Source organism: Gorilla gorilla, chromosome 1 (genome assembly GCF_029281585.2).
Source record: "Gorilla gorilla gorilla isolate KB3781 chromosome 1, NHGRI_mGorGor1-v2.1_pri, whole genome shotgun sequence".
Lineage (NCBI taxonomy): Eukaryota > Metazoa > Chordata > Mammalia > Primates > Hominidae > Gorilla > Gorilla gorilla.
Genome location: NC_073224.2, coordinates 19,106,334 through 19,123,601, shown reverse-complemented (window position 1 = coordinate 19,123,601; position 17,268 = coordinate 19,106,334). Strand labels below are relative to the sequence as shown.

At 59.8% G+C, this 17,268-nt stretch overlaps 1 protein-coding gene across 1 annotated transcript in view; it reads right to left on the bottom strand.

Moving 5' to 3' along the window:
* Positions 1-11: 11 nt before the first annotated feature.
* LOC129534593 (spectrin beta chain, non-erythrocytic 5-like) overlaps positions 12-17,268 on the bottom strand; it is a 30,954-nt gene continuing 13,697 nt past the window's right edge. The window contains 37 exon segments of the mRNA XM_063701711.1: positions 12-457; positions 880-965; positions 1,087-1,178; positions 1,311-1,333; positions 1,336-1,396; positions 1,805-1,876; positions 2,214-2,348; positions 2,656-2,757; positions 2,843-3,019; positions 3,277-3,448; positions 3,583-3,788; positions 4,051-4,206; positions 4,785-4,979; positions 5,227-5,431; positions 5,552-5,748; positions 6,396-6,608; positions 6,870-6,917; positions 6,919-7,057; positions 7,256-7,512; positions 7,591-7,709; positions 7,712-7,727; positions 8,604-8,750; positions 8,892-8,982; positions 10,594-10,766; positions 11,427-11,504; positions 11,748-11,902; positions 11,905-11,935; positions 12,142-12,304; positions 12,551-12,672; positions 12,812-12,925; positions 13,723-13,837; positions 13,928-14,043; positions 15,847-15,942; positions 16,077-16,268; positions 16,383-16,532; positions 16,999-17,047; positions 17,049-17,164. Of these exon segments, the coding sequence (XP_063557781.1) occupies positions 225-457; positions 880-965; positions 1,087-1,178; positions 1,311-1,333; positions 1,336-1,396; positions 1,805-1,876; positions 2,214-2,348; positions 2,656-2,757; positions 2,843-3,019; positions 3,277-3,448; positions 3,583-3,788; positions 4,051-4,206; positions 4,785-4,979; positions 5,227-5,431; positions 5,552-5,748; positions 6,396-6,608; positions 6,870-6,917; positions 6,919-7,057; positions 7,256-7,512; positions 7,591-7,709; positions 7,712-7,727; positions 8,604-8,750; positions 8,892-8,982; positions 10,594-10,766; positions 11,427-11,504; positions 11,748-11,902; positions 11,905-11,935; positions 12,142-12,304; positions 12,551-12,672; positions 12,812-12,925; positions 13,723-13,837; positions 13,928-14,043; positions 15,847-15,942; positions 16,077-16,268; positions 16,383-16,532; positions 16,999-17,047; positions 17,049-17,164 (4,812 nt within the window). The 3' untranslated portion in view covers positions 12-224.

Sequence of the window (17,268 nt, the reverse complement as noted above, 5' to 3'; positions counted from 1 at the left end):
AATGACCACTGTTAGCCCGGCCCAGACCATCTGCAGGCGCCAGGTCTGGCTGCTCCTTCCTCCAGCTTCTGGAGGCTCAGCACAGCCTTAGGCGGCCTGGCCATGCCAGGCCCTTCCCACGTGGGGGTGCGGGGCGGGCTGAGCACTTGTGGGCAGGTTTTGCCCCCATGCGTCCTGCCTCTTAGGAAACTCCTCACAGGCGAGTTAAGAAAGGCTGAGCTTTCTTAGGAGGTGGGGGATTCTGGAATGTCGAACAACTCAAGATCCCTTTGGGCTTCTGGGAAGACAGACTCTTGGGAGGAGAGTCCAGGGGAACCAGCGACAGAGCTAGGATCCCAGACACATTCCCTGAACACACTGTCCACACGGAGCCTCAGCAGAGCACGCTGACCACGGAAGAAAGTCCAAAGGGTTGTCTCTATATATTCCTCCAAGTAGAACCTGGCTTGCTTACTGTCTGCAAAATAACTCAAGGGTGGTGACATTCAAAGTTGTCTGAGGACTAGAAGGTTAGAGAAGCACCCAGATCAGACAGAACAGAGCCTGGAAAGCCCTTGGAGGAACACAGTCCATGAGGATTCTGGCAGGAAGGGCTTGGGGCAGTCTGAGTGGCAGACTCCAAAAGGGGCAGAACAGGACCAGGACACAGCTGGGGGTTCAAAACTGGCCCCGTCTCTGCTAATTAGCTGTGTGATCTTGGGCAAGTTGCGTAACCTCTCTAGGACCTAAATTCTTTGAGAAAAAACAGTAAGTCCCACTTCTTGGAGGTGAGAGATGCTAACTGTGAAACCTCCCTAGGATGCATAAAACACTAGGGGCCCAGGAGCTTGGGGCCCAGGGAGTCGGCCTCCCTCCCCACATCCTTCCCCTGAAGCCCACCTGCAGTGCTGCCCAGGGCTCGCCACCAGCTCTCAGCCTGCTCTTCGGACGGTGCCGCAAACAGGATCTCTGCCCCACTGGTCAGCCTGGCACCCACACAGTCGCAGGTCAAACTCCACTGTCCCTTTGGGGACCCCCATGCCTCCAGCCCCCGCTGAGCCAGGTGGCTGCAGGGGGCGATGCCACAGTCCATGTCTCTCCGCTCACCTTAAGGAGAATGTGTGTTTCCTGCCATGGCGGCCCCGCAGCCTCTCACACCGGGCTCCCGTGAGGTCAAGGAGGGCTGTGGAAGCTACTTTCTGAGGAGAGATGAGAGGCAGGGGTCACTGCGGCCATCTCAGCTTTTCCCTGTGGGGTCCCTCTGTCCTGGGGCCCCTCTGCCTTGTTTCCCAGCACCCTGATGTCTGCATCTCCCCTACCCCACCTGGTACCTCCGCTGCCATCCTCTCATCCAGAACAGGCTCAGAGAGCTGCCCTGCAAGGTCCCGCGGCAGCTGTCCCAGAAGCTCGAGCTAGGCTGTGGAGAGGAGGTGGGAAGGTCGCATGAGCCACACACAGGAAGCCAGAGCTAGGGCCTGTCCACGCCTCACCGTGTGTGTGGAGCTTCCCAGGAAAAGCAGTGGATTGGACCAAAGTCCCAATGGGGAAAGGGAAGCCACAGAGGGGCTCTGACAGGAAACCAAGCGGAAGGGGAAGAGCAGATGGGGAGGAGGAATCCCAGCACCTCCTGGGGGGGTGGGTAGGTGGGGGCGGTGGCAGAAGCTGGGAAGGGTCCCAAGGAGCCAAACTGCCTGGACAGCATGGTGGGGGGTGGCATCTGCCCAAGTTCACAGTGCAAGGGTGCCAGGCCCAGATGGCTCTTCGAGCCACTCAAGTGCTGCTGCAAGTGGGGAGCTGCCTGGAGAAGGAATCTCCAGGCACTTACCTGCCTCCCGCCAGGCAGCAGGTGCTGCTTGAACTCCAAAGACCCCTCCATGGTGGGGGTACCCTTTGCATCCTGAAAATGCAAGATGGGGCCCAGAAATGTCAGGACCAGCACCCTCAGGAAGGTGGGCAAGGCACCCACTGCCCCCTGCTCTCTTTATTCCTCCCATCCAAGTACTAACCAGGCCTGACCCTGCTTAGCTTCTAAGATCAGATGAGATCGGGCATGTTCAGGGTGGTATGGCTGTAGACAGCCATCTTTATTCCTAATGACCTTCAGCTCCTGTGCCCGGGCTCCCAGCACTGGCTCCAGGGTGTGGGCCCTCACCCCCACAGCCCCAGCCCCAGCCCCACTGCATGCTCCAGGGAGACCACGGTGGGGGTGCCTGCAGCCCCATGGGGACACCTGCCTGGGGGTCCCTCGTCTCAGCCAGCTGTGCTCCTAGCCCCTGGTGTCCAGAGGGCCTCCACTGACAGGATGTCAGCGAGCTGCCAGCTCTCCCGGGCTTCAGCTCCTGTGGCTGCAGCAGGAGCTCCTGTTCCATCTTGGGGAGTGGGCAAGGTGAGCCAGGTCAGGGAGACCAGCCACACCTCGGGTTCCCGTCTACCTCCCCTCCCCCAGCCCTCCCGGTCAGAGGGGCCTGCCTCCCCGTCACTAGCTCTTTCAGCTTTGGCTCTGGAGGCTCACACCCAGTCCACAATGGTGCCTCTCCCACCACTGCAGCTGGCCAGGGAAAGGAGCAGGTAAGGCAGGGCCGGGTGAGGGCTCAGTGCCCTGGGAGACACTGACTTGCAGGCTGAGAGGGACTGTTCCCCCACCAGCCCTCAGCCCCTAGCCGAGGCAGTCGGCACCTCTGTCTTCTGCATTTGGGCAAACTTCTCTTCCTGGGCTGCCAGCAGCTTTTCTAAGTCCTGGTGTCTCTGCAGCAGCAACTCCACATCTGAGGCTGAGTGCTGGGGAGAAGCATGTTCAGGTGAGGCCCAGCTTGGGGGGTGCCCAGAGCCTGGTAGCCAGCTAAGGGGCAGGACCCCCACTCACCCCATAGTCGGGCTTCAGCAGGAGGCCCTCCCGGCAGGCCAGCCAGGCCTCAGCCTGCTCCAGCCTCTGCCGAAACTTGTGCAGGCCCCAGCTCTCGGCACAGCGTTGCCAGCGCAGGGCCCAAGCCTCCTCCAGCTCCTGCAGCCGCCCTTCCAGCTCCTGCAGGCACTCTGTCACCTGGTGGGGAGGGGCTGCTATGGGTGACAGCTTGGGTAGGGCTCTCACCATGGGCAGGGCAGGGCTGGAGAGCCAAGTGTTAATGGAAGTGCAGAGGGAAGGCTGTGAGACCTGCACCTGCCCCTTCCCAGCCTCTCTCCCTGCCTGCGCCCAGCCTTCCTTTCCCGCTGGTTTCCATGCCTGTGAGGGGCCCTGAGGCCCTGGGCAATCAGGCTGCATCCCCAGCCCAACCCCAGGCCCACCCTCTGAGTTCACACCTCCGCGGACATGAAGTGGCTGTTGTCCACCTGCTGCTGTCCTTCCTGCCGCAGGTCCTGGGCTTGAAGGCGGCACTCCCTGATTTCTTGCCCCAGCTCTTCATGCTGCCCAAGGAGCTGCTCAGCCCCCGCCACGTCCTCAGCCAGCTCCTGCCTCTCCTGTGCCCATGCTCTGTGGGGCAGGGAAGGGAGCTGTTGTCAGGGCTGGCTGGGGAGCAGGGGAGGGAGGGTCCAGCTCCCCCAAGAGCCAGGATACCCCCACCCCACAGGGTAGAGCTGAGCCGGCAGCTGAGGTAGGACACCTACAGCAGTTCCTGGCAGCGCCCGAGGAAGGCATGGCCCTGTGCAGCCTGCGCCAGCCGCTGGCCTCGCTCCTGGGCCTTCGCCTGCAGGGTGGCCCAGGCCTCCTGCACCTTGGCCAGGCCCCCCGGAGCTGCAGGATGTAGCTGGCCCAGTCGGCAGGCCTCCGTCTGTACCCGTGCCACCTCCTTCTCCATAGCTTCCAGCTCTCTCTGCAACCAGAGCATGAGATCAGGCCTCAGTCCCCCCACTGAGCCGATGCGTGCTCTGCATTCAGGAGCACCAGGCCTCTCTGAGGAACCACCTCCACTCTGCTGCACAAGCTGGGCCAAATCCTAGGGCCCCTCGGGGAAGGATCTGGGTTTCTGGAGAGGAGGCTGAAGCAGGCTGGGGTGGGAGGGCTGAGATAGGTCCCCTCAGCCACCGCCTTCGGGCAGGGGCTCAGACAGGCAGGCTGCAGGGCGTGGGCCTCACCTCTAGGCGCCTGTGCTGTTGCTGCAGGGTCCGCACAGATGACAGGCTGTGGCCTCCATCCTCTCCCTTCATCAGGGCCGTCTTCTCCTGCATCCTTCCTTGGAGCTCAGCCGCTGCCTGCTGAAAGCTGTGGACCTCATGGGCTGCAGCCAAGTTCTGGGAGAGGAGAAAGGACCTGCTCAGGGCTGTTCTCTGCTCCCAGGATTCCTTTCTCCCTGGAGACATGGCCTTCTGGGCCACCTCCTTTTGAACAAGGAGGACCACGGGGCTTGATGTGTCCCCAGGTACAGAAACCATCCTCCATGCTGCAGCCCTCAGTGAACGTGATGATATGGGTCTGCGGCAGGCCAGGGGGTGGGGAGGGCGGGGACAGGAGAGGGCCTCGTGTGCATCTCAGGGAAAGGCAGACGCGAGGTGTTGGGTCCACGTGAGGGAGCAGGCCGGTTCTCGGGGATCTGGCTGACTCTGGCAGTACCACCTGCAGTGCCTCTCATGGGGCTGGGGGACAGGGTCAGCTCAGGAGGCAGCCCCAGCCCAGGACCTACAGAGATGGAATATCCTGGGCTGCAGCCAATTCCTGGAAGAAAGCTGAGCAGGTGAGGGAGAAGGCGCATTCACTTGAGGCCAGCAGGGTGTGTGTCTTGTTGGAACCAAAGCCTGTGGTAGGGAGGGCTTAGAGGGATTTTTTGAAGACTCTGACACCCCTTAGCTCGGCCCGGCCTGTGGTCACCTACCTCTGTGCAGGCTTTTATTGCTTGGTCCAACCTCTCCCAAGCGGCCTCAATGTGGCTCCTCTGGGCTTGGATGTGGGGATAGCGCCTGGGTGCACCCCGCTCCAGGGTGCCTGCCAGCTTCCTCAGGGCATACACCTTGGCCTGGCCCAGGCTCTGCACTTCCTTTCTGAAAGCATCAAACTTCTCTTCCAGCACCTGCAAAGGTGTGAGGCCCAGCAGGATCACTCGAGATGGTATCATGAGCTCTCAAAGCTCATGAAGAGCTCAGCAGACTCTGATGGCTCTGAAATCCCTCAGCCCAGGTTCTGGAACCATCGGGATCCTCCCTAGGACACCCTCTCCAGGCTCCTTTCTGCTGACTCCCCAGCAACCCTTTCATCCCAAGGCAGGCCTTCCTCAGCCTCTGCCCACTCCCCGTGAGGTTTGCTCAGGAGTGACTCACCTTGACACCCTCCAGGTCCTGCCCGTAGTCCTGGGACTCGGCGGTGGCCGCCTTGGTGGTCAGCCAGGCGTCGAGGAGCAGGGTCTCTCCCTCCAGCTGGTGTAGCTGCAGCTGCTCCTGCAGGCCGTGCCCCCTGGCCTCTGCCCTCCGCAGCAGCTCTGCGTGGGCCTCCCGAACTGCCTGCAGCTGGGCTAGCACCTTGGGGCTGTGGGAAGAGAGCGACAGTCTGGACTGCAGCCCTTCCTTTCCAGGCTGGAGCAGTCTCCTGCCATCTCTGTAGAGGGCTTCTCTCTGCTCCTTCCCGGATGGTGTGGCTCCCGCCCACCTTTCTGAGTTCTTCCTGCTCTCCAGGAGTGCTGCTGTCTGCTGCAGCCGCTCGATGCGTGGGCTGAACGCTTCCAGGTCTCTCTTGGTGGCCTCCAGCCGCCGCAGAAGGGCCTGTGTGGCTTCAGCACTGTGGCCCATGTCCTCGCTGTCCAGGACACGGCCCCGCTCAGCCAGCCAGGATCCCGCCTCCGGGAGCTGGGGGTGACAGAGTGGAGATCCGTTTTCCCGGGGCACCCTCCAGGGCTCAGGATTTACAGCCACGATTCTCAGCCTGGCTGCACAGGGGAATCACCTGGGAGCTGTCATGCTCCCTCGGCCTGGCCCCACTCCTAAGCAGCCTCATCTGGTCCGGAACACAGCCAGAGCGGCAGTGTTTTGTAAAGGGTCCAGGTGATTGTTTTTTTCCATGCAAAATAGACATTTTATTCTTGGTTCACAGGCATAGATTTTGTCACTTAAAACCAAGTTTTAGCAAATATTCCTTGCAGTGTTTCTCCCTTTCATTTATTAGCCTATTTACTTCATTTACTTCAGTTTTTCTTCCTTTACAATTGTATTCACCATTCTGAAGTAAGAGCTATAATCGTCCAAGTGAAGGTTCCAGGTGATTCTCATGTAAAGCCCTGGTTGAGAACCACTGATCTAGAGGGAAAAAAGACAAAAGCCAACCCAGCCAGCAGCTGTGTTCTGGGAAACATGTGGAAGGAAGCCCTTGGGGGCAGGAGACCACTGAGTGGAGGAGACGAAAGGTGCCCAGGCCAGGAGCCCCGGAGTTACCTCCCGGCCGCACTCGCCCTGTGTTCCAGGCCTGCCCGCTGTGCCCTGCCCATCACTCCCCTCACCTCAGTCAGAAACTGCTGGGCCTCCTGAGCCTGCTGCAGCAGAAGCCGCCTCTGCGCCGCCTCTGCCCGCAGGTGGGCCATGGCCTTCTCCAGCTGCTGCACCCGGGCGGCCACCTCGTGGGCGGCAAAGTGCCCAGCCTGCACCAGCTTGTGCCCATTGCCCAGCACCACCCGGGTCAGAGCCTCGTGGCTGCTCATCTCACTCTCCAGGTTCTGTGGGGGAGGAGGCAGGAGGCAGGAGGATGCGGATGTTGCTGACCCTTGGGGGACTCCCACAGTTGTGCTTGAAGTTTCACGGGACCCCACTAACTTGTCCCCAAGGAGTTCCCTGTCCCCATGACTCCCAAAGAATCCAGGGCATCCCAAAAGCCCCCACAGGCAGAGAGTTCCTGGCTGGGCCACAGAGAGTGCCATTTCCTTGGCTGAGAAGCCCTGCTCACGTGTGAGGCCGGCCCTCCCCGGGTGGGCCCACACCTGGTGCTGCTCCTGCAGGTGCCGCACCGCACTCAGGCTCTGGCCATTAGTCCTGGGCAGCGGCCAGAGGCAGCTTCTCCTGCACCCAGGCCATTTCCTCGTCGGCGTCCCTGAAGAACTTCAAGAGGAGGCTCTGGGCCTCCAGGGCCATCCTGCGCTCCTGCAGGGGCTCCCTCAGGCTCTTGAACCTGCAGCGGTGGAGGGTGGGACCAAGGGAGGCAGGGACCAGGGTGTCAGTATTAGGGATACCTGGTGACACAGATCACCCAGCTGTGGCCCTCACCATGGGCAAGGGGAGAAAGTGAGAAGACATCAGTTAAGAGGGCAGGGGTGGGGGTCCCTCCAGGAAGGCAGGGAAGAGAAGCTGAGGGCACAGGTGGATCTACCTCGGAAGCAGCCGCCGGGCCTGCTCTTCCACATCTTGGGCAAGGCAGTGGCCTTCCCTCACAAAGGCCTGGGCCTGGCCCAGCAGTGCCTCAGCCTGCCTGGCCTTCTTGTCCACTGCTGCCTCCAGCTCCCTCTGTGTGCCCAGGAGCTCACCCACCCCAGGCAGGGCCTGGCCCACAGTGGGGGCTCTCAGCTCAACCTCGATGGGCTCCAGCCAGTTCTCCAGTTCCTCCATGCCCCGCCGCAGACGCAGGGCCTAGGGTAGAAAGTGAGGTAGGCAGGAGGGGAGTGGCCTGGAGCCCGGCCAGCCACCCCTCGGCCTGCACAACCTCACCTCGCAGGCCTTCTGGAGCTTGGCCACCTTCTTCTGGGAGTTGTCTTGCAGCTCACCCCAGAGTGCTCCCAGCTCCTCCAGTCGCTCCTGGATGGCCTCCGAGGCTGGGTGGCCCCCTGCAGCAGCCTCTGTCCCTCCTGCAGCCACAACATGAAACACACCTTGTGGACTCAGGACTGCCGGTACCAGGGCCCTGGTGTTGACTCTGAGCACCAGCACTAGAGCTGCAGAGTCCCTGCGGTCCAGCTGCGTGATCTTGAGCGACTTTCTTTACCTAAGCCTCAGTTTCCTCATCCGTATCATAGAGAAAATAATGGTTATTTTGTTTAAATGAGATAAGTCATATAAAATGCTTAGCAGGGTGACTTATATCAGAGGGAGCCAGCCTGGGGTCAGGACCTGCCTTTGCAGGTGGAAAAGAGAATGTTTTAAAAAGTGCTATGCTGGGCACAGTGGCTCATTCCTGTAATCCCGGCACTTTGGGAGGCTGAGGCAGGTGGACTGCCTGAGCTCAGGAGTTTGACACCAGCCTGGACAACATGGCAAAACCCCATCTCTACCAAAAATACAAAAAAGTAGCTGGATGTGGTGGTGTGGGCCTGTGATCCCAGCTACTTGGGAGGCTGAGCTGGGAAGATCACTTGAGCCTGGGAGGCGGAGGTTGCAGTGAGCTGAGATCTTGCCACTGCACTCCAGCCTGGGTGACAGAGCAAGACCCTGTCTCAAAGTGGCTATGTTTTGACTCCTTCACTCACAGGACTGGTGGCTATGTCCTGTTCACATCAAAATGTTATCTTTAAAATTACTGAAAAGGTGCCATTTTTGGAGAGGGTGCCCCCACCCGGAAAGCAACTTCTTCTCACTACACTTCTGCCTAAACAACCGCTTAGCCAGGTGCCTTCACACAGAAAGTACTGGATAACGTTGGCCACCGTTCAGCACCAGCTCTGGGGCACCGTCCTGTGTTCTGCCTGGAGAGCTGTCCCACCACCCTCCTGCCTGCAGGGCCTCACCCGCTGCAGCTCCTGCTGTTGGTGCATGCTCGCGTCCAGCTCCGCCTGGAAATTCTGCTGCTTCTGTAACTGTGCTGGCAGCATGGATGTGTCCAGCAAACCCTCCTCCAAGGCCACCAGGTTCTTTTCCCTCAGCCACGCAGCCACCTGGGCATGTGGGGAGGACAGGCCTGCTGTCCAGGGCTTTCCCCTTCCCCTGACCTCTGGGATACCCCAGAGGAAGGGTGGCCTTTCCCTGGGTCGACTCCTTCCCCACCATGACCGCCTCCCTCTCCAAGCGAGGCGAACCTCCTGGGAGTCCTGCAGCAAGGCCTGCAGCTGCCGGAGCTCCTCCAGGCGATGGCGGCGGGTCCCGGCTTGCCTGAAGAGCACCTCCTTCCTGCCAGGAGGAGAGGCTCATGGGCCTGGAGCCACCCCCGGGGCCAGGTGGGGTGCCCGTCCAGCCTAGGCTTTCTCGGGTATGAATATACTCCGAGTCTGGAGTTTCTTTTGGAATAAAGGTACATTGCACTCCCCCTCTGTATTTGTGTCTGTTATGTGCCGGATTTTGTACCCCCAAGTTTCTTTTTGTTTTTGAGACAGAGTCTCACTCTGTCACCCAGGCTGGAGTGCAGTGACACAATCTCGGCTCACTGCAACCTCCACCTCCCGGGTTCAAGCAATTCTTCTGCCTCAGCCTCCCGAGTAGCTAGGACTATAGGCTCACACCTCCACGCCCAGCTAAATTTTGTATTTTTAGTAGAGGCAGGGTTTCCCCATGTTGGCCAGGCTGGTCTTGAACTCCTGACCTCAAATGATCCACCTACCTCGGCCTCCCAAAGTGCTGGGTTTACAGGCGTGAACTACTGCACCCAGCCTGTACCCCTGAGCTCTTACGTTGAAGGCCTAACTCCAGAAGTGTTTTTGGAGACAGCGTCTTTAAAAGAGGTAATTAAGTGAAAATGAGGTGACATGGGTGGGTCCTAATCCAGTGTGACCTCATGAGAGGAGGAAACTGGGGCAGACACAAGCACAGGGGGACGATCTGCCTCCCGCAGGAGGGCAGAAGCCAGGGGCTGGAAGTCAGGGTGGCACTGTGCTGGGGGAAGCTGAGCCTGCCAGGAACCACCTAAGGTGACTGGGGGAGGGGGTGGTGACAGAGACCAGCAGAGCAAAGTTTGCATTCTGTTAATTCAAAGACCTCCACAGGTACCCAGGTGTGGTCCACCTGCAAGAATGGAGAGGGGGTGGCCCCGACCACTGCCAGGACACCAGCACAAGGAGCCATGGCATTTGTGGGTGCTGGTTGGCTCTCTGATCGGCTCTCTGAGAAGGACAAAAGCCCCCACCAGTCTGGGATCTGGCTTTTGACCGTATCTGCCTTGATCTAAAAGTCTGAGGAGCTGCATGAAGCAGCCAAACCCGCTGAGCTTTTACAGGGAAAAAAACTGCAGAGCTGGGGTCTCATGGGCCATGCAGGTCACATGCATCTGTGTCTGAACTTCAGTTAGATGAGCTAAGACTTCTGCTAGCCTGCCTGTGGGGCCAGCACCGTGCTTTCGTCCTCATCACAGCCGTTAAAGCCCGGGATGTGAGGCTTAGCTGCCGTGAGGAGGAACTTGTCTGAGTCCTGCCGTTAGTGGGCAGCACAGGGACTCAGGACTGTGCTTGACCTCTGTGGAAGGCTGATGCTTGACCTCTGTGCCCTGCCACCTTCCGTTTCGTGAGTTGGTTTCCTCTTGGTCTCCTAGCGTAAGCCTCTCTTTAAACTCCCTTTGATCTCAACTGAATGAAGAAGGAAGTGGGATTTGCCACGTGGTGTTTGATGTCCATAACAGGCAGACACATTGCAGGGCCAGGGGTGGTGGGGACCCCCGGCATCTTACCTCAGTCCTTGGACAAGGCTGGTGAGCCTGGGCCAAGTAGTGGAAGGGTGGGAAGGGAAGAACCGGGATGCCAGATGCCTGTGCCAGCCCGCCCACAGCACCCCTCACCCCAGAGCCACCACTACCTCAGAAGCATGGCCTGGCACCTGTCCAGGGCACTCTGGGCCTCGGGGTGCCCACCCTGGTGCAGGCCGCGGGCCGTGGCCTCCAGAGCACTGATCTTTCCCGCCTGCACCTCCAGGTCCCGCTCCAGCATCTTGTGCTTCCACAGAAGGGGCTCCACGGGGGCCAAGGGGTCCTGGTGGGAGTGGGGAACCCAATACTGTCCATGAGCCTCCCCCTCCCATCCCAGGCTACCTGCCTTCCCACCTAGAACCATCCTACCAAATGCTCATCCACAGAGCGGCTGCTCTGCCCAAACACATCCCTCACATCCCTCAAGGCTGTTTCCAGCTTTAGGACAGTGATTCCCAGCCAGGGGAGGCATTTGGGACAGGGATCAAGAGCCAGAATCTCTGAGGCAAGCAGAGCTTTTTCATGTAAGGTGAAAGCTCCCTCCTCTGCACTCCCTGGAGGACCACGTTAGTCCCCAGTTATCCTCTGAGGTCTCCTGTAAGTTACACTCATCTGCTTCAGGGTTGGGGCAGTGGCGGGAAAAGCCAACCTCTAGGCATTTGGGAAGCGAGGAGGGCAGGGGTGAGGTGGCAGGAATGGGTCAGGCCCACACAGGCACTCTAGAAGCTCCCTGGTGTTCGCAGTGGGGCCTGCCCACAGCTGCATGGGAACTGCTCTAGATGACAGGTAAGTAACTGCCCAGTGACGGATGTGGCCCAGGGTGGGGAGATGGCCCAGAAGGGGAGGATCCCTGGCCTACGGAGCTCAGGCAGCACTGGCTGGTTTGACCCCTAATGCTGCTCTTGTAATTCCCCCCTCCTGCCCATTCCTGCTGGGCACCTACCCATAGACCCTCACTGGCTAGGGAGTCTTCCCTGCTGCAAAGCCAACGTTCCATCTTCTCCACTGAGCTCAGAAACAGCTGAGAACAAAGGAAAAGGCAAGAGACAGTCGGCGGAGGGTCCAGCCACTGCAGTCGGAGTGACTGTTCCAGTGGCACAGGTTAGGGAACCAGGGTCCTGGAAGGCAAGAGTGCTGAGTGGTGGGGAAGTCCCTGGCACAGCAGCCCCTCCAGTCTTAGCCTTGACCAGAGGCTGTGGGGTCAGCGCAGGCCCTGTTGCGGGGCGGGGGGCAAGATGCAGGCTGGGGATGGGACTGTGCCTGCCTGTAGCTCCAGGGCCTGCTGCAGCTGTAGCTGATGCTCCTGCCAGGCCCCTTCCAGGCTGCTCAGCTCCTGTTCTAAGCCAGCCAGCACCTGGCGAATGTCGGAGCTGAAGGGGTGCCCCGCTGTGAGCAGTTGCTGCCCAGTGCTTTGGGCAGGCTGATGCTGTCTGTCCAGGAGTCCAGCTCGGCCTGGAACAGGACTGGGCTCAGATCACTGGGGGCTGGAAGCAGCCCAGCAGGCAGGAGAGAGGTGGGGAAGCAGCTAAGGAGTGGGAGGCTGGAGGAGATAGGCAGGGCGGGACACTCAGGAGGCCCAAGAGCAAGGAGATGAGAGGAAGGGGAGGGCAGGGCAGAGCTGAGAGCCTGGGAAAGGCTTGGGCCAGCTGCCCGTTCACCTTGCACTCCTGATGCTCTTCTAACATACGCCGGGCTTCCACAGGGCTGCGAGGAGCGGGGCTCGTGTCCATCTGAGCCCGCAGCCTCTGGGCGCTGACCAGCAATTCCTGCAGCGTTGCCTGGAGTTTCTGAGCTTGGTGCAAGGCATCCAGCGCCTCCCTCCTGCCCACGGCGCTCGTCAGCTAGTCGTCAGGCCTTCGAACCCCTCTCCCCCATGCCCACTGGTGTCTTCTGTCCCTTAATCCCCTCAACCACAGGAGGGCCCACGGGCTGGGAGGTACTGGGAGGACAGTACAGTTATTTGAAGGGTGGAGAAGGAATCCTAGGGGAACACAGGGGCTGAGGGGAGGTGTGGGGACTGAGATGCTGGAGGATGGGTCGGCGAGGGCAAGGCCTGCGGGTTCATACCGCTTCTGGGCCCTGCTCCGGAGCTGCCACCAGCTCTCAGCCACCTCCTGCTGCCTGTGCCTGAGGCCGTGGGCTGCCTCAGGGCTTCTTTGGCAGAGGCGGCCCACTTCACGCTCTAGGGACTGTGGGGGAAGCCGGTGTCAGAGGCTGGGGCAGGGGAGCTCTGGGCCACCCTGGCATCCCAAAGCCCCTCCTCCCCACTTGTGCCCAGGGTCCTACTGAGGAGATGCCCTGGGCCCAGCTCTACAGCCAGCTACGCACCTCCACCTGGGCCTGGATGGGGTGCACTTCCCGCTCTAGCTCCTCGTGTTTCTGCAGCAGCCTCTGCACGCTCTCCAGATCTTTCCCACAGTCCAGGGCCTGGATCAGGGCTTCCTGGAGGAGGGGCACGGCCGGTTACCTGCTGGGCCTTTGCTTCGGCTCCTCCTTTCTGGGAAAGGGCCCAACCAGTGGCTTCTGTGTGCACAGCAAGTCCCTAGCGTGATTTCCTGGTCCCGGCTTTGAGGGCCAGAGATCTCTTCCTTATGTGAGGGGGACGATTCTGAGGAGCAACTCTGGATTTGGAGTCTCCTCTGAGGGAAGAACCTCACGTGTGTGCTGCTTCCCTGTACAGTCTCACTCAACTCTCATCCCTTGAGGAGCGAGAAAGAAAATAGAGCAAGGATGGACAGACAGGCCTGTGCCGTCATTTGAGGGCAGAAGCCAGCGGAGGAAACAGCCAGGCATGCCCAGCACAGGCAGCAGCACCTGTTTCACACGAGGGCTTCCTGGACCGGGTTCTAACTCTGCCAGATTCCAGCCCGGGGCTCTGTGGTTGTGTACACAGTCCCAGGGCAAACCTCCCGAGGGTTTGGGCTTCCTCAGGGATGGGAGGAAAGAGTGTGTTTTCTGGCCTCTGGACCTGCCATGTATCTGGGGACCAGATCTGGGGGAGAAAGGAGACAGGGAAGCCCCCACTGAGCTTGCAATGGGTGCTTCTATGGTCCTGAGTTGATCCTGAGGGCCAGCCCATCAGATGTCCCTGGTGCAGACCTGCTGGGACCCACCTCCAAGTACCCAGCTGAACACGAGAGGCCAGTGAGGGGGGAGATGCATGGGAGACTCTAGGCAGCGCCCCCTCCCCTGACTGCATTTGCTCACAGCCCCCACCGGGACCTCTTTCCACCACGTACCTTCTCCTGAATCCTCTTGGTGACATTGTCCAGCTCTCGGGACAACACGTGTATCTCCAAGGCCCCTTCGAGCTGCTGCTGGTACCGGAGCAGGTTGCCATGGAAACTCGCCCACCTGGCCAAGGGGTGGTGGTGTCATGTGGAGCCTGAGGTGGCCTTCCACCCCTCTTCCCGGCCCTTTGGTTCTCCGCAGCCTGGGACTGGCCTGTTGTTGAGCTGGCTTCGCCGCTGGCAGATGATCTTGACTTCCTCGGGGTCCCGGTTCTTGAGCTACAGTGACAAGTCACTGATGCTCTTGATGCGGGCATCACCCACTGTGTCCTGCAGGGGAGGTATGGGTGAGGGCATTGGCACCCCCCACGCAGAGCCCCTTCTTCCCACCTCAGCAGGCACTGGAAGCATGCCTGGGCCCCGGAGCACGAGGAACTGCATATTTGGGCAGTGGGAAGAACTGCCTCCTGCCTCCTCTACTGCGGCAGGTCCCTGAGGTCAACCCGTCCAGATGAAGTGAGCAAGATCAGCTTGGAGCCTGCAGCCCCAGAGTCATCTCTAAGGCCAGAAAATGGGATCCCTGCGCTGGGTACCATGTAGGAGGGGGAGAGTGGGCACATGCTCACTAACAGAGACTCTTGAGATGGAGTCTCCCTCTGTTGCCTAGTCTCCCTCTGTTGCACTGTTGTTGCAGTGGCACAATCTCAGCTCACTGCAACCTCCACCTCCCCGGTTCAAGCGATTCTCCTACCTCAGCCTCCCGAGTAGCTGGCACTACAGGTGCCTGCCACCAAGCCTGGCTAAGTTTTGTATTTTTCGTAGAGACGGGGTTTCACCATGTTGGCCAGGCTTGTCTCAAACTCCTGACCTCAAGTGATCTACCCGCCTTGGCCTCCCAAACTGCTGGCATTACAAGCATGAGCCACTGTGCCCAGCCACAGAAACTTTTAAAATGAAAATTCAGTTTCTTGGATGAAGAGAAGCAAAGGGAGGTTGTGGAATGGAACAGTGAGCTCTGGCTTCCTGGGGTTTCGGTGTCCCCACCCCAGGACTCATCTGAGCTGAGGCTGGTGCTGCTTGGACGCTGGATGGGGTTTAAAGGTACACAGGGAGCGGGTCCACCGCAGGGTGTGATTGCAGATCTCCTGCCTCTGGCATCTGTAGAGCTTGTTTAAATTTCCAAAGCACTTTCCTATGAAGTGCCTCATGCAAGGTAGGCAGGGAAGGACATTCCCCTCCTTTTATAGATGCCGGAGCAGAGCTCAGAGGCTAACCTGGCTCCTTTGCGGCAGAGCCGGGATTCAAGCCCAGCTCCTTTAGAGTCTAGCTCTCTTCCTACTACAGCATCTGGCACAGCGTCTGTGAAATTCCACCATTAACAAGGGATGTCTTAGGTTTAAGCACTGCCGCCTCTTAAAAAGTAATACATACATGTACCGGGGGACAAGGTTAGCACATTTGGTCTTTAACACCTGATTGCCAATACATTTGCCACTTTTTTTCCCTGTATACCACATAAGAGAAATAGATGTTTGGTGTGTGTATGTGTGAGGGGGCGGGTGTGGGGTGAGGAGAAGACGCTGAGATGCTGAAATAGTCACACTGAAGGTGGGCGCTGATTATCCGCCACATCCAGGCATACGTCCTATTCTTTTTAAGATTTTTTGAAATAATTATAGATGCCCAGGAAATTGCCAAAGTCCTGCAGAGAGGTCCCTGTGCCCTTCCCCAGCTTCCCTTACAGCAGCATCCTATATAATGATAACATTAAAACCATAAAGCTGACGTTGGTGTAATACTACCAACTAGACCAGACCTCATTCAGATTTTATCAGTTTTTGCAAGTATGCATCTGTGCGGGGCAGTGGGGGATAGGTCTATGCAGTTTTATCACAGCTAGAGATTCACGTACCTGCCACCACACACGTGCTGTCTTACCTCTGAGGTGGGTGCTACCCCCATTCTAAAGAGGAAGGAGTGAAAGCGGGTGAGAGGAGGGATCCTGCCCGAGGGCATGGGAGGAGCAGGCATGGCGCCCACGCCCTGCTCTACAGACCACACTCTTTCCCTGCTCTCAGTTGGATTTTCAGTGCGGGATGCATGGCCATCCTCTACCCAGCAAGGCCCCCTTACCCCGGCCGAGTTTCCTCGGAACTCGCGGAGCCGCCGTCGGAGCTGCAGGCAGTGCTCCAGCTCCTGGCCCAGGTCACCAACATTCATCTTCACCTCCTGTGAAGGCCGAGGGTGGGGAGGGAGCGCTCTGAGCACCAGCCCAGGCTCCTGGCACCCGCTGCTGGGGATCCCTCCTGTCAAGGGAGGGCTCCTCCCCCCATCTCTCAGCCCCCACCCAGCTGGGGCTACACCTTCTCCTGGATCCAGGCCTCTGCAAGGTCCACTCTCTGCAGGAACTCCAGGAAGTTCCGCCTGTCCTCCAGCTCCTGGCCCCTGAGGGCCATTGCCTGCCTCAGGTCCTCCCAGTGCTTCCGCAGGCCCTGCAGCCGCTGGGAGACCTCTCTGGCTCGAGGGTGACTCTGTGCCAGGAGAGCCTCTCCCTTCTGGAGGGAGAGAGGGGACACAGGACATCTTGCCTGCTGCACTTCCTCCTAAGACTGACATCACCCCTGGGCCACACTTTGGGGCAGGCATGGGGCTGAGGGCCCGGTTGTTACCTTGGCAACAGAGGTCATGACCTCCTCATGGGCCTGGACTTCAGCCTCAAAGGCCTGGTGTTTCAGCAGGGGCTTCAGCTTATCTCTCAGGTCCCCAGGAGGGATCGGCTCCTTCAGCTGCTGGGCCCACGCCTGGATCCAGTCCTCAGCCTGGTGGGGGTGGGACATGAATGCTGCGATGTTCTGCAGCCTCAGGCCCCAGACGCCACAGGCCTAGCCCCCAGCCATTCCCAGGAGGCTGGCCTCAGGGGTGGGGCGGGCAGCACCTGGTAAATGAGCCCTGAAGGTTCCAGTTCCGGAAGGTTGCTGCAGGAGGCAGCCGGGCAGGGCCTTGGGTGGGCTCTCATTTTGGAGGTGTGGCCCCTACTCCTGGGGCCCTGGGCTGCTCTGCTCCCTTCCCCACCTCTCTTGCCCTGGCCCTGCTAGAGCTCAGGACGCTGGTGGGGTCTCCACACAAAGGGGCTTAGATCCCATGTTCTGGGCTCCAGCGCAGCCTCTGGGAAAGCCATCCACCCCCTGAACCTGTTTCCGCCTCACAGTGTTGCGGTGTGAAGGCAGCTGAAAACTGTCGAGTGTGGTTCCAGTGGAAGGCCCTGGGCTGGGGGTGCCCTCTGACCTGGGTTGCGGCCTGGGTGAAGCTGGCCATCAGCAGGGAGGCATGCAGGGTGTCCCCGGCTCTCCACCAGCTCCTTCACTCTCACCCGGCGCTGCAGCAGGATGGGAAGCCGGTCCCGCACCCGGGGGCGCCGGAGCGTCTTCAGCCGCTCACGCAGGGCTGCCTCCTGTGGGGCAGGGGCACAGCTGCTGCTCTCCCACCCTGGGCTGGGGTAGGGCCTGGCCTGCAGGGCTCACAGTCCTTTCTTTGAGGGCCCCGGAGCCCTTTCCT